The following is a 15,444-nucleotide window of genomic DNA, read 5'->3' as shown; positions in this document are numbered from 1 at the left end:
ACTAACCATAGAAGTTTCTTGAAAGTAATCTCATTATGTTTCCCACCCCCAAATTACTCTTGAGGTAATTTAACCTAACCTATCCCAACCTAACCCAACTTAACTTAACCTAACCTACCTAACCTAACTTAACCCAACCTAATCTAACCTAACCTAACTTACCTAGCCTACCTAACCTAACCTACCCAACCTAACCCTAACCCAACCTAACCCTAACCCAACCTAACCTAACCTACCCAACCTAACCCTAACCTAACCTAACCTGGCAAGAGAGCTGGGGTTGGTGCAATAGTAGCATACATCTCAGGAATTTGCATTCTGAGAGGGCAAAGTGGTTTTTACAATTACATACAAATATACATACATGTATATATACATGTGTACATATATATGTATATATGCATGTATGTATATAATTACTATTCAGAAAGGGGTTTAATTCAAACTCAGGCTAAAAATAGAGACATTATATTCATGTTCATCTTACACTTTTACAAAATGGCCTTAATCTATAAGGAAAGAAAATACAAATAAAATATTGTAAATAACTCGTTCTATCAAAGCAGATTTTGACGAATTTCTTTAGATTAGCTAATACATAATTATACTAATAATTTTAGGTAATCCTACTGGCAAATAATCGAATCATTATTGTAATGTTTTTAACCAGGTTAATCACATTCTTAAAAAGTAAATCACAGTTGATATTAGGAAACTTGTTGAATACGTTTTATATATATATATATATATATATATATATATTATATATATATATATATATATATATATATTATATATATATATAAATATATATATATATATATATATATATATATATATATATATATATATATATATATATACATATACACATACATATATATAATCCATATAATTAAAGAACGGGCAAATAATCCTATAACCTATTCTTGAAAATTAAAGGCATTTACAGCAGTTTCAGTATATCGATACGATAAAAGATAATTAAAAACTCCATAATTATAAAAATGAAAGTTTAGTATATTTAAAAATACTCCTTAATCATAAAAATGGAAAGTTACTTTTAAATATTGTTAGTTTTTTTTTACACGTTTGAAAACAAAAGCCATATTTATTTACAATCTTATACCGAGCATCTTATTTACATGACAGTGAATCTTTAACTAGTCTAGATATTGTAGCCTATATATTTACACTCTTTAGATCACTATACAGGTTCTTGTTAGGATTTAATCTATGACAAGTATTAGACGATGAATTTTGAAAATCTGATAAAATTTCTTGTGGGTAGTGAAACTATTTTAATTCGAAATAAATTGAAACGAAAATTGTCTGGAATTCGTCATTGTTTGTGAATTGAATTTTTGAATGAGGCCAGTTGCTATCACAGTCAAACCTTGTTTATATAATTCATTCTTATATTATTCTCTTTGAAATGGACGCATTAACAATCCTTGTGTATAAAATTCATATTAAAATTAATATTTACATTATTAGAAGAACAAAACTGCCACAGAACATGAAAGAATAAAAACCCCCAAAATATATTTTAAGATTTGTCAGACTTCCTAAACCTGTGGTTCTCAACTGGTGGTCCGAGGACCAATACAGGTCCATGGTGACATTTTGGGTGGCCCACGGGACGTTCAAAATTATGTGGTAATAAGCTGGAGATTGGAACATGTATTTTTAAATTTACCAAACAATATAATCCAGATATATAGATGACAATTCACTTTGTTGTACCATTCTTATTAAATAAAATAATGACAACCTACAGGTTACAACTGTTGCTTAAATATATTTCAATCCAGAACGTTTATTATAATCTAGCTTTACTAATCGTTAATCAAAATAGAATTGGTCCACAGAATTTTATTGGGATGGTTTTCCATGACCCAAAACGAGTTGAGAACCACTGTCCTAGTCAGAGATTGGTCATTCCAGTCGCGTTATTCATTACAAATGGTAGCAGGGTATTTATAAGAAAAGGCATAACTTCACAACGAAAGGCTATAAAGTCTTCCTGATCCACCTAATCTTCTGGTCGAAGGCTGCATCCACGTCTTAGGAACTGGCCACGCTCCCTAATCCATTTGTTGCTGACTGTCGAGGGAAAAGAGATTTATTATTATTATTATTATTATTATTATTATTATTATTATTATTATTATTATTATTATTATTATTATTATTTTGAAGATGAACCCCTACCCATATGGGACAAGCCTACAGGGTCCATTGACTTGAAATGCAAGCTATTATTATTATTATTATTATTATTATTATTATTATTATTATTATTATTATTATTATTATTATTCAGAAGGTAAACCCATGTTCTTATGAAACAAGGCTACAGGGCCATTGATCTGAAATTCTGTTATTATTATTATTATTATTATTATTATTATTATTAAGCTGTTATTATTATTATTATTCAGAAGGTAAACCCATGTTTATTATTATTATTATTATTATTATTATTATTATTATTATTATTATTATTATTATTATTATTATTATTATTATTATTCAGAAGGTAAACCCATGTTCTTATGAAACAAGGCTGCAGGGCCATTGATCTGAAATTCAAGCTGTTATTATTATTATTATTATTATTATTATTATTATTATTATTATTATTATTATTATTATTATTATTATTATTATTATTATTATTATTCAGAAGGTAAACCCATATTCATCTGAAACAAGCCTACAGGGTCCATTGATTTGAAATTCAAGCTATTATTATTATTATTATTATTATTATTATTATTATTATTATTATTATTATTATTATTATTATTATTATTATTATTATTCAGAAGATAAACCCCTATTCATCTAGAAACAAGCCAACTGGGAGCGCTGGCTTGAAACTCAGGCTTCTGAAGAATACCAATGGTCGTCATTTGAAAGAACTAACATGAGATAATAGGATGCACAACATGGCATACAAGTAAAAGTGGGCCAACATATTCTTTATATCCTGGACCTGCTTTCCAACCTCCCCAGCTGCCATCTACCTACTGCCCTGACCTACGAATGCCCAAAAGGGCCCCAGTGCTTGGCAGCCTAAATTCCATAAAGGACCAAATGGAATCCGTCAAAAGACGAAGACAGAGGACCTCTCACCCCACTTCGATCCGTGCACGACTGGGCATGCGCCGTGGAGCGTGGAGACGTCCCCTTCGCCGGATCTCTTCAGGTTGTGCCAGAAGGCAGCGGAGCCTTTCGAGGGCCACACGGCGGTGCCGAGGCGGGGGAAGGCTGTGGCACCGCCCCTCGTGACGTCACTTAGCTGCGGGAGGAAGAAATTTGGTGAACTGAGGTTATGTATAGGATGGAAGCCAAATGAAGTTGGTTTTTTATTGATATTTTCTTTATTTATTTATTGATTTATTTACTTATTTACTTCATGGAAGGCAAAATGAAGTTGATTTTTTATTATTTTCTTATTATTTATTTATTGATTTATTTACTTATTTACTTATTTATATATTTGTTTGATTTATTTTTTGCTTGCCCCAAGCATTCCCTTCCCCTTTGTCAAGTGGTTATGGAAGCTTACTTGTAAACACCGTTTGATATATATATATATATATATATATATATATATATATATATATATATATATATATATATATATAATATATATATATATATTATATATATATATATATATATATATATATATATATATATATAAATATATATACATATATACATACATAAATATATATATATATATATATATATATATATATAAATATATATATATATATATATATATATATATATATATATATATATATATATATATATATATACATATACATATACATACATACATGCTTTATCAACATCCATGAATATGGACGTCAGATACAGTACAGTCACTGACTAATATAATACTCACATAAAACATGAATGTGGCAATGCGATCTCCCATGACCAGCTCCCTGGGGTGGATGTTGAATCGGAGCTGTGGAGAAAAATGCGATTTTTAAACATTTTTAATCAACTTTGAAGCCTCAAATTAAGTTCTGAATTGTTTTCTCTGTTTGAGTTGTCTGTAAAAGAAAACTATTGTGCCGGGTTTGTTTGTCCGACCGCACTTTATTCTGACCGAACTTATTCTGTCTGCACTTTTTCTGTCCGCCCTCAGGTCTTAAAAACTACCGAGGCTAGAGGGCTGCAAATTGGCATGTTGATCATCCACCCTCCAGTCATCAAACATACCAAATTGCAGCCCTCTAGCCCCAATCGTTTTTTTATTTTGAGGTTAAAGCTAGCCATAATCGTGCTTCGTAAATAAAATAAAAACTACTGAGACTAGAGGGCTGGAATTTAGTATGTTTGATGATTGAAAGGTGGATGATCAACATCCCAATTTGTAGCCCTCTAGCCCCAGTAATTTTTAAGATCTGAGGGCGGACAGAAAAAAAGTGCAGGCAGAATAAAGTGCGGACGGACAGACAAAGCAGGCACAATAGTTTTCCTTTACAGAAAACTAAAAAAAAAAAAATCTTATAACCTCTCCATGCCTACCTCGTCTTCCGTCTTGTCCACGAGCAAGTAATCGTGGTGAGGATTGTAATGGCCTCCTATTCCGTAGTTTGAAACCTGCATCATCTCCGCGTCCTCCGCGGCCACATTTGTGGAAAGCCCCGTGATCATTTCCACCCTCTTGTTGACCCTCTGGATGATCAGGTCGAAGGAATCGTCCAGCCATCCTACCTGTGAAGGCAGGAAGGATTTCTGTAGGATTAATGAGGTCACAAGCTTGGGTTAGCTAAGGGTCACGTAGGTAGGCCTATACTTAGTGCTAGATAATTCTGATCAATTCGAACCTGTTATTTTTCCTCTAACTGGAATTTAGACATGGAAAATCCTACCTGCGAAGTCAGGAGGATTGCTGTAGGATTTACGAGTGCGAGGTTGCTTGGGCTAGCTAAAGGTTACGTAGATATATTTAGTGTTTAAATGGAGGTTAGATCATTCTGATAAATTCGAACGTGTTATTTTTCCTAACTAGAATTTAGACATGAAAAATCCTACCTGCTGAGTCAGGAGGATTGCTGTAGGATGAATGAGGTCACAAGCTTGGGTTAGCTAGGGATTACTTAGATATATGCCTTTGTTTAAGTAGATGTTTGGTAATTCTAATGAATTCCAATATTTTTAGTTTTTTTTGACAGGAATTTTGACTTGAGGGTTTGGTAAATTTCTGATAGAGTTGCCGTTTTATACCTTTGAATTTATTCACAACAATTAAATAGCAGTACAGATGAAAGTTCCTTTCATCCAGTGGACCATAACTTAAACTGTGGTGTTATAAAAACAATGAAATACAGCTTTTTTGACCAATTGACATAAACTTGGTTTCCTCTTTACGATAAATAAAAGAAAACGGTAGTCTTTTTCATGGGACACTATTCCATTCGAATTTTCCTTACCTTCGATGTACGAGTGCTGCTTACTGTGTTTCCCTTGCCCTGGTGCCCCTGTACCATTGCCCGGGCAAGCTGAAAGGAAAGCAGATTAATAGATTTATCAACTGTAAGACTTTAAATCTATGATGAAGTTGCATTCTTTATTTCTTCGTGTAAATTAAGCTTAGAAAAACTGGTAGAATTAGATCTTGGCTTGAAAGTAACTGTTACTGTTTTTGTTGTAGATTAAGGTGGCTTTATACCAAATGAACTCTTGCTCTTAGGCCATCCCGTAATTCATAGTAGTCGTTATCATGACAATAACAATATTCATGGAAGAAATAAAGGGAAAACTGAATCTTGGGGTGTGTTTCTCGAACACAAAGTCAGCTAATCCAAAATGTCCTGTTATAGACCAACTCACGAATATCAAATTCGAATCTTGAGTCATGGCCTAAGCCTTTATTTTTTTCACACCTTGGAGACATTTCCAAAATTCTTTGCAGTAAACGATTATTATTGTCATTAACGTCGTTCCGTGAGTAATTAAGTTAACAAATGAAGTTATTTTGCAAGTAATTAAGGAAACCGTGTTTCATAATTTCCATTGAATTTGAAATTTTTTTATGTTAGTCTAGGCCTATACATTCCCCGATGTTTCACACCTTGGAGAAATTCTCATAAGATTCTTTGCAGTTAACTATGCTGCCCTAAAATGGAAAACTGCAGTACCTGCAAAATTTTATTACACAAGTTACTGCAGTTTCAGAATGATCTTCAGTGCTTTATTTAGGGTGTCCCATTTTCAGTAGCCTATCTGCAAAATCAGTAGTGAGGCAAGGGAAAACTGCAGTATCTACCATTTTTCTCAGTGCCGTATTTTTGCAGATACTGCAGTCTTCCATTTTAGGGCAGTATGATGAATAATTAAGATAGCAATTGAAGATATTTAGCGATTAATTATGGAAACTTTTTTTACAGGAATTTGACGAAGAAGAAGAAGAAGAATGACTTTTTAAACTTTGCATTGTTTCTCTCAACAGGCACACTCACTCACCATAGGCTTGGCAATGCCCTTGATGTGGTTGATCTCGAAGTCGCTGATCACATCGTGGAAAGTGACTAGTTCGGGCTGCAAGTAATGTCTCTCCACCTTGATGGGCATCAGGAAGAAGTAAGGGTGGCCGCGGTGGTCGTAGAAACAGGTCAGAGAGGCCAGGTACCTGTTGCTCTGTCAAGAGGTAAGGAGACGAGTCTTTGGAATCAAACTTTAAAGGAACTGTAGACTGAGATTTCCTATACTAGGTAGCCATGTGGATTATTATAACTCAATCTGATGTGCTATGTAGGAGTAGATGTATAAAAATTATTTTTTTGTTTTTGTCGTGATAAAACGGTCCTATAAGATATCCTGCCTGATTTGAAATATATATATATATATATATATATATATATATATATATATATATATATATATATATATATATATATATATATATATAGACGAGCATTTACAGAGTTTTATAACCAGGGATAGAATATTTTGGCTAATTAAGATAAAAGCATCAAAACGACCAGACTTTAGTAATCTTGGCAATGGATCAACCTCTTGCATTCCTTTTACTGTACCTCCGTTCATATTCTCTTTCTTCCATCTGACTCTCCACCCCCACCTCTAACAATTGTTTCATAGTGTCAATTTCCCTTTCAGCGTTGAATGACCTCATAGGTCCCAGCGCTTGGCCTTAGGCCTAAAGATTATATTCTGTTCTGTGTTCCATACAAATCCAGACAAAAGAGTTAGTTTATAGGTATGGTTGTTATGAAGATATATAAGCGTCATTGAAACCTAAACAACAAATGTTAGAAACATACTGTAAGCTGCAAGCAGTCAAAGCTCATTTGTGCTTTCGCGTCCACTTCCGGGCCACGGATAAATTTGGGAGGGGATGGGGTGGGGTTGGAGAGGAGGGCCCTGGTGTACGGTTGGGATTTGAACGTAAGTTAACGTCTTGCTCTATGAAAAAAAAAATTATTACTGTATCATGCAACGTGCCTGGAAGTTTATTGCTTGCTGCAAGAAGTCACAGAGAGAGAGAGAGAGAGAGAGAGAGAGAGAGAGAGAGAGAGAGAGAGAGAGAGATGTTTAACAAACGAAAATCAATAAATAAAACCGCTGAGTAAGACGGGCCAAAGCAATCGCCATCGGAAAGGCGATTTTTCAAGACTCGGCTTACCAGCAACTTTTCACCCCGACACAGGGCCTGGAAATTCTGGGCGTCCTCCTGCGGGGTCAGGTCGTTGCCCAACCTGTACTTGACGACCTTGGTCTCGTTCTCCTTCTGCAGGGACATCGGTACGGAGTGACCCAACTCAGGTCGGGTCAGTGTGCTCTCGTCGTACTGGAATGACAGATGAGGTCAGGTTAAAATGACTCTGAGGAAGTGACTTGCATTTTGACATTTAGGTTTGTTCTTTAGAATTCGGACATTTAAGGTAATTCTTTAGAATTCTGGCATTTATGGTGATTCTTTAGGATTCCGACATTTATGGTAATTCTTTAGAATTCTGACAGTTATGGTGATTCTTTAGAATTTCGACATTTATGGCAATTCTTTAGAATTCTGACATTTATGGTGATTCTTTAGAATTCTGACAGTTATGGTGATTCTTTAGGATTCCGACATTTATGGCAATTCTTTAGAATTCTGACATTTACGGTGATTCTTTAGAATTCTGGCATTTATGGTGATTCTTTAGGATTCCGACATTTATGGTAATTCTTTAGAATTCTGACATTTAAGGCGATTCTTTAGAATTCTGACGTTTAAGGTGATTCTTTAGAATTCTGACATTTAAGGTAATTCTTTAGAATTCTGGCATTTATGGTGATTCTTTAGAATTCTGACATTTAAGGTAATTCCTTAGAGCTCTGACACTTCAGGGAATTCTTTAGATTTCTGACATTTGAGGTAATTTCTTAGAGCTTTGACATTTAAGGTAATTCCATAGAACTTTGACATTTAAGGTAATTCCTCAGAACCCTGACACGAAGGTAATTCTTTAGATTTCTGACATTTAAGGTAATTCCTCAGAGCCCTGACACTTAAGGTAATTCTTTAGATCTCTGACATTTAAGGTAATTCCTTAGAGCTCTGACATTTAAGCTTATCCTTGAGAATCTGTGCAAAACAAAACCGAAAAAGGTTTGCTCTTCTTACCGCCTTGATGGCCGTGTTCAGGAACATGTTGACCTGGTCCTGGGTCACGGTGGCGTTGCCCTCGAGCCCCGCCAGGGTATAAGCCTCCTCGAACCACTGGATGGCACGCGGGTACATGCCCATGTTGAACGAGTGCTTGCCCATGTAGAGGCAGTCCTGGGCTGTCAGTTCTGTGGGTTGGATCGAGGATTAGGTGAATTGTTTTTTCTTTTCTCTGGTTTTGTTTTAGTTAAAACACTGTTGGTTGATCACATAATAATAATAATAATAATAATAATAATAATAATAATAATAATAATAATAATAATAATAATAATAATAATAATAATAATAATAATAATGATAATAAAGAATTTTACCATCTACACAGAAAAATAACAAAGAATTACTCACGTATCTTTCACAGAAACGAGAGAGAGAGAGAGAGAGAGAGAGAGAGAGAGAGAGAGAGAGAGAGAGAGAGAGAGAGAGAGAGATTAGCTAACTGGTTTATTCAACTGGCGTCACAACATCAAAGGTCATTGACAGAGAGAGAGAGAGAGAGAGAGAGAGAGAGAGAGAGAGTTAGTTTAGCTAGCTGGTTTATTCAGCTGGCGTCACAGCATCAAAGGTCATTGAGAGAGAGAGAGAGAGAGAGAGAGAGAACGACATAACAATGTTCATTGCCACATGGAGTACTTATAAATGATCTGTCTTTTTTTTTCTCTCACAATCCCTACGTTCTCCATTCTCTCTCTCTCTCTCTCTCTCTCTCTCTCTCTCTCTCTCTCTCATCAAACCTAAAACAACGAAGCCCTTACCTGCGTAACTCTGTACTCCCCAAACATTACCCCGAACGAGCTGCGTCATGTTCAAATTATAGACGTCGTGGAGCCTCACGAGAGCCTGGGCGGCTCCATGGAGGTCTTCCTCGGCAGGAAGTCTCACACTCAGTCCTCCACGCCCTCCGACACCACCACTCATGGCCTCAACGACGTCTGCGAAGAGAATTTAGTCTTAAAAGCGATGGCAACAAGACCGTAACTTAGGAAAACTGTAGTGATATTATATGTAATATTTTAGGACAGGTATTCAGTTGTTCAGTATTACTTTATAGTCAGAATCCTGATATAACTGAAGATAAACATTTAGATTTATATTAGTAGATTAAGACACAACCAGAATGTCAAATGATAGCTGAAGGTGATGATTCTAGTGCCAGGTAGCAGTATAAACTAGTATTCAGGTGACCAAAAAATCGGTTTTAGATTAAACTTGGCATGCCAAATAATAGTTTCAACTAAGCAACAAGTTTCAGCTTAAAAAGTTGAGATAATAAGTAATATATTAGGGTAAACAATAGTTTAAACCTGATGTTCCTGCTCTGAATAATAGTTTGAACTTTGAAGCTCCAGTTAAACCCAACCATAATTCTTGAGGATTTTACTTTACCGTTCATTACTTCGAATTCTTCCCACCTGGCTGTCCAATTTCTTTAATATTTCCCTTCCCATTGGAGAACAAATCTTTCTGGTAACCCTGCGAGAGTCTAGAGTCTAGACAAAGGACTCAATGAATCAAGATCGTTCAAAGACAAACGTTCATCAACACTGAGCAATCCACCCCACTCACAAACCCTTTCCCCTCCTGCTAAAAATTTACTGTCCTATCTGTCCCATAATTCAGTCACTCTTTGATAGACACGAGGGCCACCTTTGGTCAAAATCTTGTATAAATCCGCTTACGACATTTTGTGTGATTTTGCTGACAAACCAAGTGTAATCTCTCTATCCAAAATCTAATCTCTCGTTGCTAGTCATTGGGAAACCTTTGGTCAAATCATTGTACAACTCTAACCTATAGTTGTCAGTCATGAGGGCCACCTTTGGTCAAAATCATGTCATACGCTTATCTCTTGTTGCCAGTCATAAAGACCATCATTGGTCAAATTATTGTCAAACGTTTATCTCTTGTTGCTAGTCATGAGGACCATCTTTGGTCAAAATCTTGTAAAACTCTTGTCTCTTGTTGCCAGTCATAAGGAACACCTTTGGTCAAATTGTTGTCAAACTTATCTCCTTTTGCCAGTCATAAGGAAGACTTTTGGACAAATTGTTGTAAAACTCTCATCTCTTTTTGCCAGTCATGAGGACCACTTTTGGTCATAATCTTGTAAAACTCTTACATCTTTTTGCCAGTCGTAACGACCACCTTTGGTCATAATCTTGTAAAACTCTTATCTCTTTTTGCTAGTCATGAGGACCACCTTTGGTCAAAATCCTGTAAAACTCTTACCTCTTGTTGCTAGTCATGGAGGCCACCTTTTGGTAAAATTATCTTGTAATAATCCACACAAAATTTTTACGTAATAACACAACCAAATCCTCAGCCTTCTTTTTGGAGTCAACTCACTTATCCAATAATCCTTCTTCGCCTGGTCCTCGATGTGACGCCAGTCCACTGTAAGTCTCTTCATGAGATGGAAGGCGTGGACTGGGTTTCCTGCCAGTCTTTCCATGATGCCTTCGTCAGTAGCGACGCCTTCGGCAGACACTTGCTCGTATTCCTGGAGGTACCTGTGAAATGGATAGATATTACTCTAGGGTTGTGAAGCTTGAATTATACATTATTAGAAACTGTGGATTTGTTTTTATTTCTAGAAATATCTGCAAAAGGAAACAAATATTATCTTTGTGTTTGAAATTATTAAATGGATATTTTTGTAAGAAATTAGGTTTGGTCATATATATATATGTATATATATACATATACATATATATATATATATATATATTATATATATACATATATATATACACACACTAGCTGACCAACCCAGCGCTGCCCGAGAAAACTCTGAAGAACTCAGAAAAATTTTCCTGCACCTCCTTGTACTGACCGTCCCTTTTATCCAGGAATTACTGTGCTAACTGTCCCTCTTATACAAATATTACAGTGCTGACTGTCCCTTTTATACAAGATATTACAGTGCTGACCATCCTTTTATCCAGGTATTACAGTGCTGACCATCCCATTCATCCAGATATTACTGTGGTGACTGTCCCTTTTATCCAGAAATTACTATACTAACTGTCCCTTTTATCCAAGTATTACTTTGCTGACTGTCCCATTTATCCAGGCATTAGTTTACTGACTGTCCTTTTTATCCAGGTATTACTGTGTTGACTGTCCCATTTATCTAGTTATTACTGTGGCGGCTGTCCCATTTATCCAGGTATGACTGTGCTGACTATCTCTTTTATTCAGGTGGTATTACTGTGGTGGGTGTCCCATTTGTCCAGGTATTGCTGGGCTGACTGTCCCTTGTATCCAGGTGGTATTAGTGTAGTGACTGTCCCTACTGCCTATCCCTTTTATCCAGGTATTACTGTGCTGACTGTCCCTTTTATCTAGGTATTACTGTGCTGATTGTCCCTTATATCCAGATGGTATTACTGTGCTGACTGTCCCTTTTATCCAAGTATTACTGTGGTGACTGTGGGATGGGGGAAGGGAAGGGAAGGGGAAGGGGGTACGGGTTTGAAACCTTCCTTACTATCTAAGTTGGGTCAAATGATGGCAATGTGCCAAATTTTATCTAGATCGGTCAAGCGGTTCTGATTTCTATAGCGCACAAACATACAAACATTCACTTTTTATATATATATATATATATATATATATATATATATATATATATATATATATATATATATATATATATATATATATATATATATATATATATATATATAAAATCGTTCGTTGCCCATTTTCTTGGATAATAATGCCTCCTTTTCGAAAAACCTGTGTTATAGAGATCTCTCTCTCTCTCTCTCTCTCTCTCTCTCTCTCTCTCTCTCTCTCTCTGCTGAGTTATTTCCTTAAGACCATGGTAAAAACATAAAAAATGCTCTGTATATTGCTGTTTCTAAAAATCTCTCTCTCTCTCTCTCTCTCTCTCTCTCTCTCTCTCTCTCTCTCTCTCTCTCTCTCTCTCTCTCCTACACTTCCTCTGTCTCTCTACACGACAAAAACCCAAATAAATCTCAAGAAGAACAGGGGAAACAGCTGCTAAACGCAAAAATATAGGAAGCCGCGCAAGTGCACGAAGGAAAAAAATAAAAATAAAAAGCGATAGATTGCATCTTGATCCCGTGACCTTGGCTGAGTCATCTTTCTTGCACCTGACACAGAATACCTTTGCGGGGTCCACTGGAAGCCGTGAATGGTCATAAAATATCCCAGTAGATGGCCCTGCAGTTACTAGGGGTCTCGTATTGCTTGGAGGGCAGAGTGTGACTTTGGTCTTTGTACCGTTTTTATAAGCGGAGTTGCCATTTCATGTTTTTTTTCAGTTTTTGTAAAGTAGAGTTCATATTCTATTTAATATTAGAAAATTAATGACGACTGGGGTTTTTTTGTGTGCAGAGTTGCCATTTCATGTTTTTTTTTTAAAGCAGACTCGTTAGTCTATCTAGTATGAGAAAAATAATATAAAAGACTAGGGCTTTTTTTTAATGTGCAGGGTTGCCACTTCATGTTTTTTTTATAGATTTTGTAAGGCAGATAACGTTGTCTATTTAATATAAGAAAAATAATGACGATTAGGGTTTTTTATGTGCAGAGTTGCCATTTCATGTTTTTTTTCAGTTTCTGTAAGGCGAATAAGGTTATGAGAGAACTAATATATAATGATAAGGTCTTTTTTTTATGTGCAGAGTTGCCACTTCATGTTTTTTTTATAGTTTTTGTAAGGCAGAAAGCGTAATCTATCCAGTTATGACAAAATAACAAGATTCTCCATGTTGTAAGAACATAATACTAATATAATTTCCAATGCTCAAGAAAATAGGAAAATTCTGAAATTTATTTCTGGATGGATTTAAGAAGAAAGTTGATTTTGATTTAATGTAAAAAAAACCAATCCGCCAATTTTTTTTTTTTTGCATGATAGGAAAGTGATACATATTTTTGCTTTAGTTTACGAAAGACAGTTATAATAATTTCCTCTTCAATTTGTAAAATAAAACTCCACTGATTCCCTGCCTACAGTGGACCAGTGGTAAGAGTGGCTGGCCCAGGCTAGCCCAGAAGTTTTAGATGGCTAGACATGCAGAATTTGTATATGCAAGTTGTATATTTACATTTGTAGGCTATCGTTATTATATGCAGATATTTATATTATATATATATATATATATATATATATATATATAAATATATATATATATATATTATATATAAATGTATATATATATATATATATATATATATATATATATATATATGTTATTATATATATACAATATGGCGCGGTGGTAACGTCCACTGAGTCGTTGAATGGGTCCATGTCAAGGGTTCGCGTCCCAGTGGTACATGTTCATTTATCACTTATATAAATGATAATTCTCCATCGGAGATATAGGTATATTTGATATTAAACGACATTTGTCATGATTGTATATATGATATATATAGTATGTATACAATATTATTATTATTATTATTATTATTATTATTATTATATTATTTATTATTATTGATCCTTAGCTTTTTCTTTCTGTTTTGCCAAGCTAATCCTCATGATTACATTTGAATATCTACGTAATCGACTTCACACCCAATCTGCTGGACTTCCAAGCCTCATGTAACCCATTACCTCTCTCACAGAGGTCTAAAGTCATCAGCAACTTTTAGACTTCGAGATGAAGGTCTCATATACCAATCATTACTCCCAGGCGGTCACCCGTCCAGGAGTTGATCCTCTTGAATTGAAAAACCGGAAATAACAGAGTGAAGAAAGTTAGAATGGGAGAAGGAGAGACGAGAGAGGAGGGAGAGGAACTTTGAGAATTGGATTCTTCTCTCTCTCTCTCTCTCTCTCTCTCTCTCTCTCTCTCTCTCTCTCTCTCTCTCTCTCTCGTCGTACAAAAGACAGACGTGTCTTTTGAAGCCATTCCACGAAGTACCGTCATTAAGCTCTTAATGGATATTGCCTAAAAAAGAAATAAAAATTGAGAGGTCCGCTAAGACTCGGAACGATGTCGTACACGAAGAGTGTGTATATATGTATGTACGTATATGTATATATATATATATATATATATATATATATATATATATATATATATATATATATATATATATATGTATGTATGTATGTATATGTATGTAATGTTTGCGTGACTAACTTGCATCGAGTTAAATCTGAAGAAGTTCCTTTAGGTTCGACAGAAAGAAAATTCATTGAAGTCTTTAAGACAATGCAACGTGCAGTATTCATATCTTTTATTCATAGCTAATACTCTGTACTACGTAAAAATATAAGAATGGTATCTTATTCACCACTTTTAATGCAGAAAACAGTCGAGGAAAAAGAAAAATAAGAAAATGACTTAATACTGCACCGATGTTTCCCAGACGTCAGTTTAATGGAAATCCAGTGTCTGTATCTGATAATGACACATTTCCCTCCGGAATTCCTCGTTACCTTTTCCAGTAAATCAAGTAATTACTTCATCTTTTCTCTTTCACGTATCCCACGTCTCGACCTTGCTGACTCGTCTTGCCTTCGGGGAAAAATGGCTCCAGGAACAGGTTTGAAGCTGATATTGTCCCGTGGAGCCAAACGTGGTTTTTTTTTAGTTTTCTTTAAAAGAAAACTGTTGTGCCTGCTTTGTCCGTCCGCCCTCAGATCTTAAAAAAACTACTGAGGCTAGAGGGTTGTTAATTGGTATGTTGGTCATCCACCCTTCAATCATCAAACATACAAAATTGCAGCCCTCCAGCCTCAGTAGTTT

General features: G+C 35.2%; 1 protein-coding gene across 1 annotated transcript in view; it reads right to left on the bottom strand.

Annotated features, from left to right (window-relative positions):
- Positions 1-1,361: 1,361 nt before the first annotated feature.
- Positions 1,362-15,444, bottom strand: part of LOC136835659 (prolyl 4-hydroxylase subunit alpha-2-like) — a 105,713-nt gene continuing 91,630 nt past the window's right edge. Inside the window, exons 3-12 of the mRNA XM_067099474.1 lie at positions 11,054-11,217; positions 9,463-9,639; positions 8,663-8,832; positions 7,679-7,843; positions 6,499-6,672; positions 5,466-5,534; positions 4,558-4,746; positions 3,926-3,991; positions 3,142-3,307; positions 1,362-2,106 (exon numbers count right to left, since the gene is read on the bottom strand). Of these exons, the coding sequence (XP_066955575.1) occupies positions 2,036-2,106; positions 3,142-3,307; positions 3,926-3,991; positions 4,558-4,746; positions 5,466-5,534; positions 6,499-6,672; positions 7,679-7,843; positions 8,663-8,832; positions 9,463-9,639; positions 11,054-11,217 (1,411 nt within the window). The 3' untranslated portion in view covers positions 1,362-2,035. The remainder of the gene's footprint in view (positions 2,107-3,141; positions 3,308-3,925; positions 3,992-4,557; positions 4,747-5,465; positions 5,535-6,498; positions 6,673-7,678; positions 7,844-8,662; positions 8,833-9,462; positions 9,640-11,053; positions 11,218-15,444) is intronic.

The sequence above is a fragment of the Macrobrachium rosenbergii genome, chromosome 55 (genome assembly GCF_040412425.1).
Source record: "Macrobrachium rosenbergii isolate ZJJX-2024 chromosome 55, ASM4041242v1, whole genome shotgun sequence".
Lineage (NCBI taxonomy): Eukaryota > Metazoa > Arthropoda > Malacostraca > Decapoda > Palaemonidae > Macrobrachium > Macrobrachium rosenbergii.
Note: the sequence above shows the minus strand (reverse complement) of the source record. Positions and strands in the feature narration are given on the sequence as shown.